Source organism: Amblyraja radiata, chromosome 3 (assembly GCF_010909765.2).
Source record: "Amblyraja radiata isolate CabotCenter1 chromosome 3, sAmbRad1.1.pri, whole genome shotgun sequence".
In the NCBI taxonomy this organism is placed as follows: Eukaryota; Metazoa; Chordata; class Chondrichthyes; order Rajiformes; family Rajidae; genus Amblyraja; species Amblyraja radiata.
In genome coordinates, this window is record NC_045958.1 from 25,268,351 (window position 1) to 25,288,832 (window position 20,482).

The 20,482-nt window shown below is 42.0% G+C and overlaps 1 protein-coding gene across 1 annotated transcript in view; it reads right to left on the bottom strand.

The window, feature by feature from the left end:
• The window catches only part of dtwd2 (DTW domain containing 2), a 160,296-nt gene that overhangs the window by 92,115 nt on the left and 47,699 nt on the right, over positions 1 to 20,482 (bottom strand). The window contains exons 2-3 of the mRNA XM_033017477.1: positions 16,966 to 17,056; positions 9,134 to 9,228 (exon numbers count right to left, since the gene is read on the bottom strand). Coding sequence (XP_032873368.1) covers positions 9,134 to 9,228; positions 16,966 to 17,056 — 186 coding nt within the window. The remainder of the gene's footprint in view (positions 1 to 9,133; positions 9,229 to 16,965; positions 17,057 to 20,482) is intronic.

A 20,482-nucleotide genomic window follows, 5' to 3' on the forward strand; every position in this document is an offset into this window, starting at 1 on the left:
ATACAAACTCTGTACAGGGAGCACCCATGTTCAGGATCAAACCCGGTTCTCTGGCGCTGTCAGGCAGCAACTCTAATCCTGCTCTACTGTGCTAATCCACTATTCCGCCCCTTCCACTGTCCCTTTCCACCTATATCCTTTATAACAGGACAGACAAAGGAGAGGAAATAGATGTTGTTTACCTTGATTTTCAGAAAGCCTTTGATAAAGTGCCACACGGAAGGCTGCTGAGGAAAATGAGAGCTCATGGGACTAAAGGGTAGATACTAGCATGGATAGCAGGTTGGCTGGATGGCAGAAGGCAAAGAGTGGCAATAAAAGGGGCTATTTCTGGTTGGTTGCCAGTGGAGTTCTGCAGGGCTCAGCGCTGAGGCCGTTGCTCTTCACGTTGTATATTAATGATTTGGATGAGGGGATTGAAGGCTTTGTGGCCAAGTTTGCGGATGATACGGAAATAGGTGGAGGGGCCGGTAGTGTAGAGAAAGCAGGGACTCTGCAGAAGGATTTACATATAGGTTGGAAGAGTGGGCAGAGAAATGGAAGATGGAATATAGTGTAGCAAACTGTGGAGTCATGCATTATGATAGTAGGAATAAAGGAAAAGATTATTTTCTAAATGGGGAGAGAATCCAGAAATTGAAGGTGCAAAGGGACTTGGTGCAGGATTCTCAAATATTGAATCTGCAAGTCAAATCGGTAGTAAAGAAAGTAAACACAATGCTTGCATTTATTTCGAGAGGGCTTGTTTACAAAAACAGGGATGTAATGCTGAGGCTCTGTAAGGCGCTGGTCAGGTCGCATTTGGAATATTGCGAGCAATTGTGGGCATCATATCTGAGGAAGGATGTGCTGGCTCTAAAGAGGGTCCGGAGGAGGTTTACAAGAATGATCCCAGGAATGAGTAGGTTAACCTATGATGAGCGTTTGTCAGCACTGGGCCTGTATTCGCTGGAGTTTAGAAGAATGAGGGGGGACCTCATTGAAATGTACAGAATAGTGAAAGGCTTGGATAGAGTGGATGTGGAGAGGATGTTTCCACTAGTGGGAGAGTCTAGGTCATAGCCTCAGAATTAAAGGACGTTATTTTAGGAAGGAGATGAGGAGGAATTTCTTTAGTTAGAGGGTGGTAAATCTGTGGAATTCTTTGCCACAGAAGGCTGTGGAGGCCAATTCAGTGGATATATTTAAGGCAGAAATAGATAGATTTTTGATTAGTACAGGTGTCAAAGGTTATGGGGACAAGGCAGGAGAATGGGGTTAGCAGGGAGAGATCGATCAACCATGATTGAATGGCGGAGTAAACCTAATGGGCCGAATGGTCTAATCCTCTCCTATCACATGATGTTTTGATCCGGGTTGTGGGATTTAACAATATCCTGTTAGTTTTTCTTGGTCATCATTATTAAGACTAGATGGTCTTTTTTGTCCTATTTGAATTTAGTCCATTATAAAGATTAGTCCATTGAAATTCCATATCAAGCAGAGTGCGGGCCACCAAATTCAATTTCATAGCATTTCAAGCAGAGTGCAGGCCACCAAATTCAATTTCATAGCATTTCAAGCAGAGTGCAGGCCACCAAATTAAATTTCATAGCATTTCAAGCAGAGTGCAGGCCACCAAATTTCCAAACAACTCATTGCATTGTCATTAAGGGCTAACAAGTCATTTATTGCAAGTACATTGCAGACTCACAGTTCAGTTGATTCACAGCTTAGAATCACAGTTGTGGACTCTCCCTCACGATCTTCCAGAGTGACTGACATGTCCAGGCATCCGGAGTTTTATAATCCTGCTTTATAATCCCATTACCTTCATCGTGGTGATTGACAGGCGAGAGGACCAATCAACTGATCTCAAGATTTTTTAACCACTCATAACTTTTTTATTTTTCATCGATGGAAAAATCCTCGGGGCTGTGTCAGCAGAGCAGGACTGTGAGTAAGATGGCCAAAAATCATAGCGATATATGGTAGCGTTTTTTTCTAAAATCAATATACAGCGCAGACAGGAAGTAGTCAAGATGAGACTTTTAGTTATATAGATGTGCAAACTCCATTGATAGCACCCAAGGTCAGGATCAAACCAGAGTCTCTGGTGCTTCAAGCTTTAGCTCTATTAGCTGCACCATTGGGCCGCCATCTCTAATCTGCTGAGTACCTCTAGCACTTAGTGATTTTGCTCAATGTTTTTAATTTGATCAGTAACTTCTCTGCCTGATCTCCAAGTCTCCTCATTAATTGAAGAGTTTATATCATAATACTGAAATAGATAACAGAGTTCATGTTTAGTAAAATAATATTACAGCATTCCAATTTTCCAGGTTTTAAAAGATTCATAATATCTGATATCACTCAATATCAGTTATTCCTCAAGCTGCTTTTCTATTTTGAGTTTCCTGAGATTTTAAATCAACCAAGACTTTTAAAAAAACACCCTCAATTAAGCAGGTGCATGAGAAACCGAACCAATGCAACAGTCTAAAATCTGCACTGGTAAAGTTGTGCTATGCTAATCATCAGCAATGCTGTCAAAAATAACTCTCACTTTAGCACCAGTTAAATGAGACATTACCACACCAGAAAAATTGCACATCCTGGTTAGCAAACGTTAGGTTTATCTCTGGCCTTGATCGTACTATGTGAAGCCTTCATGGAGTCTTTGACAGCTGAAATGTAGATTCTGCACAATCCTGAAGTGTGTTATGATTCTGATATTATGATTCCACCCTGCAAATTAAAGAGGGCAGAACCTCCAACAGAAGAAGACTCAAAGTGCTGGAGTAACTCAGCGGGTCAGGCAGCACCTCTGGATAAAAACGATGGGTGACATTTCGGATCAGGACCCTTCTTCAGCACTTTGTATCTTTTTTTATAAACGTACCTGCAGTTCCTTGTGTCTCCATCCTCGAGCTGCATTAAATAATCACCCAGAGGACATTTTGTGCTTCTGGATTATTCCCCATTTACAAATCTTTTCTACCACCGACAAAGATTAGTCTTCAATCTACAGATAACTACCAAAGCAAAGTCTATGCTTTTAATTAATTATTTCAAACATTAGTTAACAAAAACCAATTCAAATTCTCTATTAACGTAATAAACATCAAGCTTCAAATGAAAAATGTTATGTGCAGAAACTACTAGTTAAAGTATAATCACCAGTCGGATTTCTCCTGCATTTAATTTGAATCCCAGCTAACAAAGCTGGCACACATGACTGTGAAAGCTCATTCTGATATACTAATTGTGAACAGGTCTGCACTTGAATGCAATGCCATGTGAACAGCTGGTACTCTTCAACCAGAAGAAATGAGTTTGAACAGCAGGGTTGCTGTGTGTCAGCTACCGGTCCAGCAAAAACGACAACAAAAAGGTGTCCCTGCCACAACTCATGTGATTTATACAATCTGCAGCAGTTAACCTCTATCCAGCCAAGGACATTTGGGAATGGAATCAAAAATTCTCAAATTTTCTTAACTTAGGCTAAACTTGAACAAGGGAAGAAAATTGACCATGAGAGTTAATAAGGTGGAGACTGAGTTCCAGACAAGTATCTTTTTTTTCCATGATTATATATATATATATATATATATATATATATATATATAGGAAGAAGGATTTAAAGTTATATTATCGAACAACTGCCAATAAAAACCAGCAGGACATAATTTTTCTAGTCTTGGAGATCCTTCTGACTGGAGAACTGTTTTATCAAATTTCATTCATAACCTTTTTCATTTGAAACATGATGTTTATTACATGCGAATAGAGAATTTGTAAGAGCTTTTGTTAACTAATGTTTGAAATTGTTTATTTAAGAAACATTTGGACAGATACATGGATAGGAAAGTTTTAGATGAATATGGGCCAAAGGTTTAGATGGATATGGGCCAAACTTGTGTAAATGGGGCATGTTGGTCAGCTTGGGCCGAAAAGCCTGTTTCCACACTGTATGACTCTAAATGAATGGGAAGCAATAATCTGCATGGAGGCTTCAAATACACTCAGTCCTGTAAATTCAATTATCTTCTCTATCCTCTGTCATTTAGACTTTACTGTAGAGAAACAGTGCAGTAATAGGCCCTTCGGCCCACCGAGTCCGCACCGACCAGCGATCATCCCGTCCACTAACACTATCCTACACACTGGGTACAATTTACAATTTTACTGAAGCCAATTAACTTACAAACCTGTATGTGGGAGGAAACCGGAGCACCCGTAGAAAACCCACGTGGTCACAGGGAGAATATACAAACTCTGTACAGACACCACCTGTGGTCAGGATCGAACCCGGGTTTCTGGCGCTGTAAGGCAGCAACTCTACTGCTGTGTCACTGTGCAGTCCCTAAATCATTCTAAGGCAGAATCTAAACACTGCACAATTCCTTATTTCTTTTACTGCTCATATGAAGATAAAGTTATTGGAAACCTTTATCTTGGTGAGTTTCCATTTATCAAACAACATAATGGGATATGTGTGTTTCTGTGCTCCTAGTGAAAGTAACATTCAACATCACAGAGATAGGATTGAGATCTTTAAATCAATCAATAAATTCTGTCCAGATGGACCATGATTGCCATGAAAGGATTGTGGGACTTCATAATGTCCCCAAAACAGTTGAATTATACACTGGAAAGTATTTCTCTTGGCAGGATGCCAAATTGAGCAGTAAGAGTAGCTTTGCTGTCAGCCATTCAAAGTGGGATAAGCCCCATGAAACACGTCCTCATGTTTATTGAGGGTGGGTCATACCACTCATCAAAGTCTCTTCGTGCTTGCTTGATTATCTTTGAAACAGATCTTTTTTGATTTACGATCTAAAGTACATTGCTCCTAATTTACTCCTCCTGAGGCAAAGAGGACTACGAAACAATGAAGTTGAAAGCCTTTATGTTGCATCACATTGACATGGGGCCAGCTTGATTTTATCATGGCTCTTTACTTGCATGTCACAAACCAGTGGATATACATTTTGAACATTCAAAACAAAAAATATTTAATTTTACAATTAAAAACTCCACCCTCAGCCCTTTAGCAGGTTTCTCATGAAAACTCTTTTTTTTAGTTAAATGTATCGTGATTTTTTTCTCTATCTAGTCATTTGCAGCAACCCCCACTAATTAGCTGTATGACAAGGAAACTGGCATACATCTGATTATACACTAAGCATTGAATATCTTGTACCAAGAAAGTTACAATAACCATTATTCTCACTTTGTAGAAAACTAACCTAAATTTTCCAAAAAAATCTGCCAAAATATTTATTATTATGGTTCAACAAAATAATTTAAAACCAAAAGTTTGAACTCCATCTTCAGATTTGCCGATGACACCACCGTTGTTGGACGAATTATAGATGATGATGATCTAGATGATAGGAGGGAGATCGATCGACTGACCAAATAGTCAGAACAACAATCTTGCTCTCAACATCAATAAGACCAAGGAACTGATTGTGGACTTTGTAAGACGAGGGATGTAGATCCACAAATGACACAGTTGTGGAGAGAGTTAAAAAATAACAAATTATTGGGCGTGGATATCTCATAGAGTCATAGTGATACAGTGTGGAAACAGCCCCTGCGGCCCAACTTGTCCACACAGGCCAACATATCCCAGCTACACTAGTCCTACCTCCCCTCATTTGGTCCATATCCCTCCAAACCTGTCCTATCCATGTACCTGTTTATCTGTTTCTTAAATGTTGGGACAGTTCCTGCTTCAACTAACTCCTCTGGCAGCTTGTTCCATACATACACCATCCTGTGTGTGTAAAAGCTACACCTCAGATTCCTAATAATTTTTTTCCCCTTCATCTTAAACCTATGTCCTCCAGTCCCCAATTCACAGATTCTGGGCAAGAGATATCCCTTGATTCCGTTAGCCTGAAGAGCTATATCTAACTCTCTTGAATACATCCAGTGAATTGGCATCCACTGCCTTCTGTGGCAGATGTTAGCAGTTTCTTTTTCCAGAGATACTATTTGAACTGCTCTATTGCGAACAGTTTTGGTTTGTATTTCCGTTTTCCCTTTGGCCCAGATTATTATGTTCTTTCATGCTGTGATAACAATGAGATTCGACTATTTTCAATATAAAGAATAGCATACAACACAGAAAAGGGGACTTTCAATCAACCCCGTTCACGCTGACTGTGATGCCCATCTACACGAATCTCATTTGCCTGCATGAAGCCCATACCCCTCCTTGCCTTTTTATATCCAAGTGCCTGTCTGAATGCCTTTTAATCATTGCAATTATTTTGCCACTAGCAGCTTGTCTTGTAGCTTGTTCCAGAAAACTACCAGGCTTTGTGTGAAAAGCTTACCCTTCAGGTCTCCTTTAAATTTCTCCCTTTGCACCAGAAACATTCAGCCCTCCATTCCAGGCCACATCCTGGTGAATCTATTCCCCGCAGTCTCTGTTGCCATCACATCTTTCCTGTAGTGTGGCAAACATCTAACCAATGATTTATACAGCGACAATAATGACACCACAACTGGGGGCAGCACAGTGGCACAGCGGTAGAGTTGCTATCTTACAGTGCCATAGACCAGGGTCAATCCTGACTACGGGTGCTGTCTGCACTGTGCGTCTGTGAATTGTAAATTGTCCCAAGTGTGTAGGATAAAGCTAGTGTAGGATTACTGATCGGTGCGGAATCAGTGGGCCGAAGTGCCTGCTTCCACGTTGTATCTCCAGAGTAAAGTCTGAACTCTTATACTCAATGTCTCAGCCGATGAAGCAAGCATGCAAATACCTTTCTCACTACCCTATTTACCGTTGCTTTAATTTGCAGAGAGATATGGAGTTGCACTCTCTGTACATCAATGCTCCTGAGGTCAGTGCCATTTTCTTCATATGCCATACCAGAATAAGACTTCCCAAGTGCATTACCACATACTTGACTGGATAAAATTCCAGTGGTAGTGTTCAGCCTTGTTGTTAACAGAAATACATAGGACAAGATTTTTTTTTTTGATGACGGTCAAGTAGTCTGAGTTCCTCAGTCATCTCTTTAAACTATGGTATCTTTTTAAATGTGGTCCTGGACGCTTCCTCTGGGAGAGTAAAAACTCAGATATTCAGACTTTAAAACAGCTTCTTCCCCACAGCTGGCAGACTCCTGAATTAATCAACTCTTTCACACCCCCTTCGCAAAAATATTGCCATATGCTCTTACTCTTATGTTATTCATTATATTAATAAATCTATTGTATTAATTATATATTATGTTAATACAATTACTTTATTTGGTTATTCCATTATTGCACCAGAATTTATTTTGCACTACCTCATATTCCATGACAATCTTTGCACTATTTTACTGTTTTCTTCATAGTTGTACTTATTGCTGTATCCATCATTAAAGTATACTGTTGACATGTTTCATGCGAACAAGACATTTCATTGTATCCTGGTGTGCATGACAATAAACTACTCTGAATCTGAATCGGTAAACACAAGAGAGTTGCTAGCGTCTTAACAAAAGTCAGGCCTCAAAACAGCTCTAAACTAACAAGAACTCCAGTGAAAAACTAACAAGAACTCCAGTGAAAAACTAACAAGAACTCCAGTGAATTGATTATTATTGTTCATTATCATATGTGTAATCTCCAAATATGAATTCATACGTTCAGTGACTCTCGAAGTGTCTTTTTCCTCAGGACACTATTAAGATGCTGTTTGATTTAAAAATGATTTGGATGCTAAATTTAGAAACTTAAAACAATTATATTTCATTTTAATTTACTTCAAAGAGAAAAGCTGTTGGGAGATTGATTATGGTAGATGTACCTTATTAGTTATAATGTGAACACCAAAATTAGCAGAATATGGTGATGTAAAGATGTATTTATATCTCTCATTACAGAGTTTAACCTTCTCTTCCTCAGATTGCGATTTTATCAAAATTGTGATTTACATAAAATGAAACATGAACTTGAATTTTGGAAACCATTTTGTAGGTACACATTCAGAGGAAAGCCATTGCCAGGTCATCCGTCTTGTGCTCAGAGACATGTATCTGAAAGAGCTAAAAAATGGGATTAAATTATTCTGAGTAATTATGCTTAAATGTGTGTATACAGAGAAGTTGAATCTAATAATGAATGCAAACAGTGTTTTTTAAATGGGGAATTACTTCATTTATTCTGAAAGCAAAAAAAGACTGGTGCATTGTCTCTCATATGATATCTTATTGTCCCTTTTAAAGGCTTTTATTGCTGATGTATGTTGATCATTTAACCGGTAGTTCCCATCAGCAACTTCACATGTGATATTAAATATTAGAATAAATAATTAAATATTAGTCTTACTGGAGTGAATCATAAAAAATAACATAACTGGATTCAAATAGGCCAGGCCTGGCCATTTACTAAGTAGTATATTGTTTGCAAACATTTTTCTTCTTCCAACACCATTTTCTATTCCAGAAATGCCCAGTTGGAGAATGTAGTAATTTTCTGTAAAACTGTAAAATATCTAGCTTGATCAAATATAACAAATAACAAAAGGCATTTTATCTGACCAACTGAAAGTTAAAGAAATCATTCAGCTATGCCAATTGAAGTTTCACTTGTTTAATTCAAATAGCTGATTCCCTGAGAAAAACACCCTGTTTTGTAATGTTGTTTAACCCTTATGATTCCCTTTGTGATATCTGTGGTATCTACAGGTTTGTGAACAGATGATTCAGCACTAATTCACAGTTATAATCATTCTGTGAATTTCCAGTTAGCACGTACACATTTCGCATCCAACAGTTTCCAGCTGCTGGCATTGTGTGAGGAATTTGTGTGATGAAATGTGTTTTCTTCAATAAAAACCCTCTTACATCTACATTATCAGGTGAGTACTCATTCAATAAAAATAAACAATTTCCTAATATTCCAGAAGGCCACCAATGATATTCACCTTTTAAAGTTGAGCAGAGTGTCCAGTTTTCTTGTCTTTTAAGTTACTTTATTCTTTCATTGATTAACTTTTCAGAATCCAAATAAGAAACAAAACCCATTAATTTATGGAGAATCTTACACAAGATCATGTTCAAAAGAACGTTATAGGCAATGTGGTACTTAAAAGTGCTGCGGGTGTTACAATTTAGGAACATTAAATGGAATTGATCTTTACCTGTCCTCATTAAAGCGCCGTCCAATAAAGACTTTACATTTGTCAGCTGGAAGGCAGGCAGCCAGCAAAGGAACAGTCCGCAGCACTCGACTCTCCTAAGTTAAGAAAACAAAATGGTGTCAAAAGTCTTGGACCTTTGCATTTGACAATTTCACTTCTGAAATTCCAATCCACAAACCCATTCCCCAAACTTTACAGATGTCCTAACATTCAAATGAAATATATTTGAGCCTTTGAAAATCAAGTATTTCCTATTCGGTGTGAGGAAAAGGAAGCCATCCTGATCAATCAAATTGTTTCTGATTCAATTATTTACAAGTGTATTGGTAGAAGTGATCACCATTTGACATTTATCTTGAAGTGTTCTTTTCACACTCAGGCCACATTGCATCCTGTTGTAGCGTGCACACTTGGATCAATGTAAAATTGATCCACCTACCTGGTCATCAATAAGTGCTACAGGACGTTAGTAGCAACAGGACCATATCTACCACAACGTAACCTCAGGACAAGGCACATACATAAGAAAACAGTAGCAGGAACAAAAGTACACCATATAACCCTTCAAGCCTGACTTGTCCTTTATCAAGATACTGAAATTCTACAAGGGTCATTTTCCTGTACTTTTCCTATATCCCTTTTGATTCCTTTCATATCTTTTTAATTGATCTATATTTTGAATGAACCTAGTGACTGCATTTCCTCAGCTCTCTGGGGTAAAGAATGACAAAGATTCCCACCAACTTCATGAAGAAATTTCTCCGCATCTCAGCCGTAAATGGTTTGTTCCTTATTTTCAATCTGTCCCCAGATCCTCGACTCCTCAGACAGGGGAAATACATTCCAGCTTAGTCATGGTCTTTAAGAATTATGCAAAGTTTCAATGAGATCTCCTTTATTTCTTCTAAACAAGAGAATATTGTCATGACGACACAAAAAGCTCTATATTACCACCTTTATCTCTCATTTCCCTTTCCCCTGACAGTCTGAGGAAATCACTTATTCCTTTTCTCCAGAGATGCTGCCTGACCCGCTGAGTTACTCCAGCATTTTTTGTCTATCTGCGATTTAAACCAGTATCAGCAGTTCCTTCCTATACAGAATATTGTCCCTGTCTGCTCAAACCCACCACCCTAGGCAAAGTCCCAACCCGATACCTCGCATATCCATTCTCCCCACAGATGCTGCCTGACCTACTAAGTTGCTCCAGCATCTGCAGTTTTTTGCTTCTCCCTGGAACTAGCCTAGTCAAACTGTCCTACACTCCTTCTCTGGCATGGATATCCTTTCTAAGAAAAGACCACCATTTTACACTAAATGCCCGGTATGGTCTATACAACTGCAATAAGACCTTGTCACTCCTGTAATCAAATCCCATAATAATAAATGCTAACATATCATTTTCCCTTCTTGCACTTGCTGCATCTGCATGTTGGCCTTCAGGAACTTGTGCAAAAATACATATGTTCCTTTCAGTATTAATGATACCAAATCTCCAACCTGATTAACAACCCCGTTTCATCTGTTTTGTGTACCAGAATAGATGACCTGACATTTTTCCACGTTATATTCCAACTACCATGTTCTCGCCCACTCACCTAATGTGTCCACATTATCTTGAAGACTCTTTACATCCTCCTCTGTACTCACAATCTTATTTAGGTTTGCATAGAGAAACATAACATTTGATTCCCTCAGCCAAATTGTCGATTCAGATTGTGAATGGTCCAAGCACCGATCTGTGCTGTATCCCATTAGCCACTGCCTGCCAACCCGAGGTGGATCCGTTTAGTTTAGTTTTGTTTGGAGATATAGCATGAAAACAGGCCCATTTGACCCATGAGTCCATGCTGACCATCAATTAACGGTACTATGTTATTCCACTTACTTATCCATTCCCGACACATTAGGGCAATTTTACAGGGGCCAATTAACCAAGAAATCCCCATGTCTTTGGGATATGGCAGGAAAACTGAGCACCTGGAGGAAATACACGTGGTCATAGGGAGAACATGCAAACTCCACTCAGACAGCAGTAAGTACAACTATGATACAGCAATAAGTACAACTAAGAACAAAACAGTAAAATAGTGCAAAGATTGTCATGCAATATGAGGTAGTGCAAAAGAAGTTCTGGTGCAATAATAGAATAACCAAATAAAGTCAGGAACAGATCCAGGTCTCTACCAGCTGCACCACTGCGCTGTCAAGATCTACTTCTGATATAGGAATCTAAGAGCGAATGGTACTAACCACAAACTTAGTGAATCTAGCATTACAAGCCCTTTCCTCCCAATTGTGCCATGCTGGGTTACTGATAATTAATTATATTTAATCACCTTGAAAGAACATGGTTATGTGTAAAAGAAAGGCTTTCTAAACTAATATTTTGTTGTTTCTCTCTCAACATAATCCCCTTATTATGCGCCGTCCTATATGGGTATGGCTGCCCAGCCTGCAGCTGTCCGTTTGTTCACCTCTTTTTTTATTTTTAGTTAGTTGAGTTTTTGTTTTCGGAGATCTAGTCTTTTTTATGTGGGGGGGGAGGGGGGGAGGAGGAGGGGGAAACTGCTTTTCAGGGTCCCTACCAGGTCGGAGAGGCGGCTTTTCTCCGGGCTGCACCTTCGACCCGTCCTTGCGGCCTACCAGCGGATCTGGAGCGGCGTTTCCTGAAGGGACCGCCCAGAACCTCGGCTTCGGCGGTGGTGCAGCGCTGGAGCGCTATCGCGGAGCGGGCGATGCCTTGCCCGCGGAGCGGGCGATGCCTTGCCCGCGTCGCCGCGCTGGAACTCCGGTGAGCTGAAGATTGCCGATGAAACATCACGGAGATGCGGGTCTGGGGTGCGGCCAGCCGCAGGCGGCGGTGCTGAACTTTGCATCGGGAGCCTAGGATCTCTTGCCGATATTGCCAGTGGTGGAGCTCCATCCAGCGCGGCCTATCGACTTCGGAAGTCGCGGTCTTCGGTAAGGAAGCGGCTGTAAGGTATTCTCGTCTGAAGGTAAGGCTTCGTTGTGACTAGCACAAAAGACAGGTCCACACCGGGTTTGTGTTCCAGAACAAGAGCACGTTTATTCGGCAATCACTGCCTTTTATCTTGAAGGTCACTTGACCTTAGTCACGAGGCTCATGCACGAGTTTCTGTTACATTGATTGCAAAGACATCACAGACATCACATCTCCCTCTTTACTTTTAAAATGTTACAGGCACTTGTATTTACATTATATACATATTACATTTATTACATAACGTTATATACATATTACATTTATTACATAACGTAGCAAGAAATCACATCTCCCTCTTCATTTTACAGATCATACATCTCCCCCTTTTCACTTTGTTTATCAATTCCCCTGATGTCCACTTAATTTTACACTCTAGCAGAGGGCCTCTCTCAATTGCCTTCTGCTACGACTGGGAGACTGGCTCCCATCTCTCGTCTAGCTAGGCTTCTGGGGACTTCTTCTGGCATCTAGGAGACGGGCTCCTCTGGCCATTTCTCACCCCTGGGAGACTGGCTCCTCTGACTAGGTGTCTCCTACTTAAAGACCCTTCTGGGAGACTACTGCTGCATTCTGGAAGACGGGCTCCTCTCTCCAGGTTTCTCCCAACTTTGTTTATCATCATTCTTCAGATCATACAGCGGCCGTTCCAGGTTTCCCAAGCTGCCGTGAGGATTCTCCCGACGCCGGAGCACCATTATCCGGCGAGAACGGCCTGGAACATCGGGCCTCCGTAGCAGCGACTACGGAGGCCTCAATAGGCCCGACTATGGGTGGACATGGGGATGTGGACTGGACTTTGTGCCTTCCCTCATAATGAGAACCATTGTGGGGGGATGCTTTTTATGTTAAATTTCTTTATTATTGTTATGTTGTTTTCTTTTTTTATGTGTTGCAATGGCAATACACATTTCACTACACCAATTGGTGTATGTGACTAATAAAGAACCTTTGAACCTTTATAAGTCGTCCAAAACTAACTATTACCCAAAGGTTACCATATACAAAACAAAATATTACAAAAGCAAAACAGTTCAATTTCATTTTCTATATTCCTCTATTATTGCTATCAAGTCAGAGGAGTAATACGGACTCAATAGGAATGTAGAAAAGTGGAAAACCAGATGCACTGAAAAATGAGATGCTAAGGTTAAATACCAGATGATATGCATGCTGAACAGTCCCATGAACAACAGATTAGATTTGCAAAACTGTTCGAATAACAGTGAATTAATAAAAAAAAGATGAGATTATTCCATGAATATTCAATCCACAATGATGGAGCACAGCATGTGGTGGTGAATCTGTGGAATTCTTTGCCACAGAACACTGTGGAGGCCAAGTCAGTGGATATATTTAAGGCAGAGATATATAGATTCTTGATTAGCATGGGTGTCCAAGGTTATGGGGAGAAGGCAGGAGAATGGGGTTAGGAGGGGTAGATCAGCCATGATTGAATGGCGGAGTAGACTTGATGGGCCGAATGACCCAATTCTTCTCCTATCACTTACGATCTTATGAGCATGTCAGTGCAAGAGAGAAAACTAAAATATTCTCTAACATCTTGCAAATGTAAATTAAAAAAATGAATTCCAGTTACATTGAGAGTAGCTTGACATTTAACAAGCAAAAGCACAAATGCTGGAAGAACAAGCAACATCTGGGGGAAGAGAAACCAGCTAATGTTTCAAGTCAAAGATCCTTCTTCTGAAATGAGAAAGAGAGAAAGCAAGTAGGCCCAAGTAGTATATAGCCCAGTGGAAGTGGAAGGTCCTGATGCAGGGACTTAAACAGAAACACGATAGTTCCTCCCCACCAACCCCCCTTCCTCCCCACTCACCGCCCCCACAAATACTACTTGACGCGTGAGTTACTTCAGAAGTTTGTATTTTGGTCTAAGTAGCAATGAAGGCGAGGGAGGGTAATATATGGAACAATGGGAACCTGTAATGAAGTGAAAGGACTGGATAACTGAGCTTCATTATCTGTGCAGACAAAAGTGCTGGAGAAACTCAGCGGATGAGGCAGCATCTGCACGTCTGAAGAAGGGTTTCGGCCCGAAACGTTGCCCAGTTCCTTCTCTCCATAGATGCTGCCTCACCCGCTGAGTTTCTCCAGCACTTTTGTCTACCTTCGAATTTCCAGCATCTGCAGTTCCTTCTTAAACATTTATTATCTGTGTAATTTGTTGAAAACATCATGAAGTCTGAGTGATGTATAGCCTGGGGCTTGCTGAGCAAGCCAGTACATATAAATTAAATCTATATTCAGACCTGCAGAGCACATCCTATTGAAATAGTTAAACCAATTTACATTCTCTCTTTCTTAGTTCTGATTAAGGGTCGTTAGCTGGCTTCTCTTTCCACAGATTCTGCTTCACGGGTCGAGTTCAGTTTATTTAGTTTAATTAAGAGATACAGGGTGGAAACAAGCCCTTTGGCGCATGCCGACCAACGATCCCCGCACACTAGCACTATCCTATGCACTAAAGACAGTTTACATTTTATTTTACAAAAGCCAATTAACCTGCAAACTCGCATGTCTTGGGAGTGAGGGAGGAAACCGGAGCACCTGGAGAAAACCCACGTGGTCACAGGGAAAACGTACTAACTTTGTATAGACAGCACCCATAATCAGGATCAAACCTGGGTCTCTGACGCTGTAAGACATTGCACCACCATACCATCCCTGAATTTACCAGAGTTTTATGATTTTATTTCTGAGACCAGCTTTTACAATTTCAGTTGTTTTCTAACATTTAGCTGTCGGTGACATACAGAAGACAAAGTAAAATCAAAGTCAATGGGAATCGGTGCAAAATCCTTCCACCGAATTTTAATACATTGCACAAAAGAGTAGTCATTGGAAACTGCAGATGATGGAATCTTGAGGAAAAACACAAAGTGCTGGAGGAACTCAGCGGGTCAGTGGAAGAAATGAACAGACGACTCATCAGTCTGAAGAAGGGTCCTGACGCAAAATGTCTTTTGTCTATTCCCTCCACGATGTTGTCTGACCCACTGAGTTCCACCAGCACTTTGTATTGTAACTGTGGTTAGTATCAAGTATCAAGTATCCTTTATTGTCATTTCTGGCGAGAAGGAATGGGTGACGTTTCGGGTCGAGAACCGTCTTCAGCTGGTTAGTTGGACTTTACTGGACTTTATCTTACACTAAAATGTTAATCCCTTTATCATGTGTCTGTACACTGTAAATGGCTCGATTGTAATCATGTATAGTCTGTCCGCTGACTGGTTCGCACACAAAAAAACCTTTTCACTTCACCTCGGTACACGTGACAATAAACTGAACTAAACTGAAACTATAGTTTTGGATTATGCCGATTCAGGGATGAATATTGGGCAGGATGGTCGGGATACATCCTTTTCCTTCAAGATAGCAACAAGGGATCTCCAATGCCCATCCAAGAGAGCAGATGGGATTTGGAAGACAGCATTGCTCAATGCACAGCATCACCTCAGAGCAGCACTTCAGAGTCGATCTACATTTTTGTGTTCACATTTCGCAAGGGGCAGAATTACCAGCTGAGTCACACCTGACACTAGGTCTGATGTGGTGATGTTTCCTGCTAATTACAGTGTTCAGTTCCAGTCACAATTTTCCACATCCGCAAGACCCGAGCAACATTAAATATTAGCTTCCTCAGTGGCAAAAACTAGTCAGAAGCTTGCCAGGAAAGATTGACTCCAGGAAGTAAGAATGTGAGTGGCTCCCCTTGATATTCAACAGCATAATCATTGCCAGATTTTAAACCTCTGGTATTTCTGATTCCATGTTGCTTAAGGGGCAGAGAAAATAAAAAATGCACAAAGGTCCACTGTTGCTTGCATTATAATGGGGAGATAATCTGGAAAGTTTGCTGGTGTACGCGTGTGCTGTGCCAAAAGGTTGCAGTGAGTGCATTAATATTCATTGCACGTTTCTTAGGAAGGAGCTGAGAGGGAGAAGTCAGATGCTGGGTCATGCAAAATGCTCTTGCTCACTTTGTTAAAAGGGATTACCTGTAGGTCACCTGGCTGTCCCTTGAGCAACATTTAACCAAGCAGGAACACACAGTGATCCCATGAGGAGGAATATTGACAGACCTCACTTCTAATTGACTGTATGCCTCCTGTCTCTTTCATAAAGCTTGATCTACCTAGCGCAAAACATAATTAAACCGTTTTTAAAAAGCTAACACAAGCAAAAGAAGAATGTGGCTTGATGATTCTTTAAATAAGATGTTGCCAGCTCCAGGAAGAGAAACACCTCAATGACATATGGTCAATGTCAAGCATAAATGGCTTACTACCAAATCTTATGCCGCAGGCCAGGATAATTCCAGGCTGATATTTGTTCAGCCATTTCACTGCACTCGGCTAGTTTATTTTAATACATTAAGGGGATACCACCAGCAAATTGGCAAATGCTACCATTAATACTCACCAATTATATCCCCAATTAACAAAATCTCCAAACTAAATGGCCAATTTATTGTTATTTAAATGGAGCTTCTCCTTTAAACTCCTCACCTTTCCTACATTTGTCCCCCAAGATTTGCCTCAAAATAGTTACTGTAAAATGTCTGGAAGGGGTTAATGATATTGTTGATCACTGCAGCAGGCTTCTCAGCAGCAAATAACTATACTTTGTTGTGATGAGTATGATCAAAAGTAACTGGCAACGGATGGGGAAATGGTTATTAACAAGTGCACACATTTTGTTCAACGCCCAGTTGGCAGCGGCTGAGCTGATTCATAGTTTCCTCTTGCCCTTTCCCATAGTCCTATTCCTGCTGACATTTGTATCTTCCCACAGCTTTACTCACCTCTGCTGGATGCTGAACTATGTACAGGCATGTGGAAATATTCAGTGGATGAACTGGTAGGAATGGGCAGAGGCAAACCTTCTGAGGACGGCTGTAATGAGGGAGACACATGTTAGTCACTGTGTATGATCCAAAACTCAATCAAGAGAACTAACTCATAACACCAAGCCACAGAATCATTGCAGCTATATACTCACATGACATTTCCAAAGCAACATTCACATGCAGGTTACACACATTGTCAGGCTGTGGCTTAGAATTTTATACCATGTTTTAATAAAATGCACTGTGACTTTCATACACTCAAGATTTCCTAGGGCACTTCAAAGAAAATGACAATATATATGGAGTGTAATATGCATTGCATGCAGCAAATCAAAAAAAGAGTCAAAGTTCGGAAAAGATGGAAACATGTGGCAGGTCAATCGCATCTGTGGATTGTTTTCTCTGGTGCATCAGAGGCTCAAGGCTCAAGAACCACATATGTTTTCCAAGGTGGAAATGTCCAAGGCTCGTGGACTTAGATTTAAGACGAGAGGGGCAAAATTTAAAGGATGTGTGGGATGATTTATTTATACATACAGTGAGTGGTGGATGCCTGGAATGCGCTGACAAAAAGGTTGTAATGGAGGCAAATGCGATAGTAGGTTTTAAGAGGCTTTTGGATTGGCACATGGATATGCAGGGAATAGAGGGATATGGATCACATGCAGGCAGAGGAAATTATTATAAACCTCCATCATGTTCGGAACAGACATTGTGGGCAGAATATCTTGTCCCAGTGCTGTGCTGATCTATGTTCTATGAAAAAGAAGCAGAGTTAATGTTTTAGGTCAGAGAACCTTTTGGCAGAAACATTTTATTACAGGATTATTTTTAGTGAGTGGAATGCTATAAATTTGGAAGGATGAGAATGAGCGTGTATAAGTGAAAATATAAGGGTGGTCAATGTTCCAGTGGCAGTTAGTAATAAACAGAACTAGAGAAGGAGCCAGTTTTTTGTTTTTTAGGTTGTGTTTATGTGTGGGAGGGGGAAGGGGGGGGGGGTGGGGGGTTGAAACGGGGTTTGCTGTCTCTCCCTTCAGGGGAATGCGACTTTTTTGTCGTATCCCCCTTCTCTGCCTCCGTCTGCGCTGAGGCCTAATGGCGGAGCTGCCGACCTCGAGGCTCCGGAGGCAGAGCCTGTCAGGACTCGCCCTGGGCTCGCTCCCGTGAGGGCGGCCCAGCTCGGGGCTGGAACGGCGCTCCTGTGAGGGGCTGTGACGCTCCCGTGAGGGCGGCCTGGCAAGGGGCTGAGACGCTCCTGTGTGGGCGGCCCAGCCCGAGGGTAACGGCGCTCCCGTCGGGGCAGCCCAGCCCGAGGGAAACGGCGCTCCCGTGAGGGCGGCCCAGCCCGAGGGAAACGGCGCTCCCGTCGGGGCAGCCCAGCCCGAGGGAAACGGCGCTCCCGTGAGGGCGGCCCAGCCCGAGGGAAACGGCGCTCCCGTGGGGGCGGCCCAGCCCGAGGGAAAAGGCGCTCCCGTCGGGGCGGCCCAGCCCGAGGGAAACGGCGCTCCCGTGGGGGCGGCCCAGCTCGAGGGTGGAACGGCGCTCCCGTCGGGGCGGCCCAGCTCGAGGGTAACGGCGCTCCCGTCGGGGCGGCCCAGCTCGAGGGTAACGGTGCTCCCATCGGGGCGGCCCAGCTCGAGGGTAACGGCACTCCCGTGAGGGCGGCCTGGCACGGGGCTGAGACGCTCATGTGAGGGCGACCCGGCTCGGGGCTGGAGCCGTGCACCGGTGGTTGAGACGGTGTTCTGGCGGCGGCGACCTGAGTCCGGGGTTCGGCCGCGGGCCAGTGGACGACGTCGTCAACAGCTGCGTCCGCTGGACTGGAGGGCGGCAGCTTCGACCACCCTGGGCCGCGGTGTTTGAACCGGCCCGTTCGCGGAGCTCGGTGAGCCGCGGGACTGATTTACCATCGCCCAGTGGGGTAACGCCTCAGCGCAGAGGGAGAAGAGGAGGGAAGAGACTGCAGCCCTAAGATTTTTGCCTCCATCACAGTGAGGAGGTGCTTGGTGGACTCATTGTGGTGGATGTTAATTTGTGTTTACTGTCTGTTCTGTTGTCTATTATTGTATTATTGTATGTATGACTGCAGGCACGAAATTTCGTTCAGACTGAAAGGTCTGAATGACAATAAAGGAAATTCATTCATTCATCTATCACTCAATTGAGCCAATTTAATTACCGATTTAGTTAGAGAAAATTAACACATTTCTTTAAAACTCTCTTCTGAATTAAAATTTATTTTCACTCTAATTAGTTTTACATTTCAAATTATCCAGTATCGGACGATCAAATTTGCAGGCACAAGGAGATGCTTATGCTGGTTTACAAAAAAACACATTGCTAGCACCGGGATTGAGTCATAGAATCAGTGAAAAAGGCCCTTCTGCCCATGCCAACCAAGATGTCCCAAGTAAGCAGGTCCGATTTGCCTGCGGTAGGCCCAAATCTCTCTAAAACCTAAAAAGAGACAAAGTGCTAGAGTAACTCGGCGGGTGAGGCTGCAATTCTGGAGAATGTGAAAAGGTGACGTTTCAGGTTGGCCCAAAGTTACTCTTGCACTTTGGGTCTATCTAAGAGCAAATTTGTAGCAGTCAATGTGTCCTTTTAGACTTTCTTGAATTATCTCCTCATGCACAGGAAGTGTAACACATTTATTTCCCGAGAATAATAGCCAAGGGCAAATCATGCGCAGTGCAATCCAAGGAAAATAACATATAACCTAGTTCTCATCAAACCAGCCCTGGTATTTCACAGGCAACTGAACCGTGCTCTCACCATCTCGAGTGCGGTCCCGGCCTACCATATACCTCATTGGATAACTTTGGATTACCTTTAATCGGACTTTATCTTGCGCTAAATGATATACCCTTTATCTGTACACTGTGGACAGCTTGACTGCAATCATGTGTAGTCCTAGTTGACTGGATAGCACGCAACAAAATAGCTTTTCACTGTACCTCAAAACGCGACAATAATGATAAATTAAACTAAATAAACTAAACTAAGTTATTCGCAGACACCAATTATTGTGGAAATGGGCCAGTCCAGTTGAAAATTCCATGCAGACTGGAAGTCGACAGATTGTCTGAGTTGCTGTCAGAAAAGAGCCATCTAAATGGGGTCCTAGAGAACCTCTACATTGATTTTCTTGCAGCATCATTTTTGATGAAACAAATGAAACTGTTTTTGGACTACACTGGTGAACCCAACAATGGGGATTTGCTGTGTTCAGTGCTTGTCACGGCAAAGGTGATGCAAACACATAGCAGAATCCTGATTGACTGATGATAACATCCATCAGATCAACAAACGACATTGTGGACACAAGAAACTGCAGGCACAAAGTGCTGGAGTAACTCAGTGGGTCAGGCAGCATCTCTGGAAAACGTGGATAAGCAATGTTTCGGGTTGGGACCGCTAAGCCTGAAGAAGGATCCTCATCTGGAACATAATATCAGTGATTGGGCTG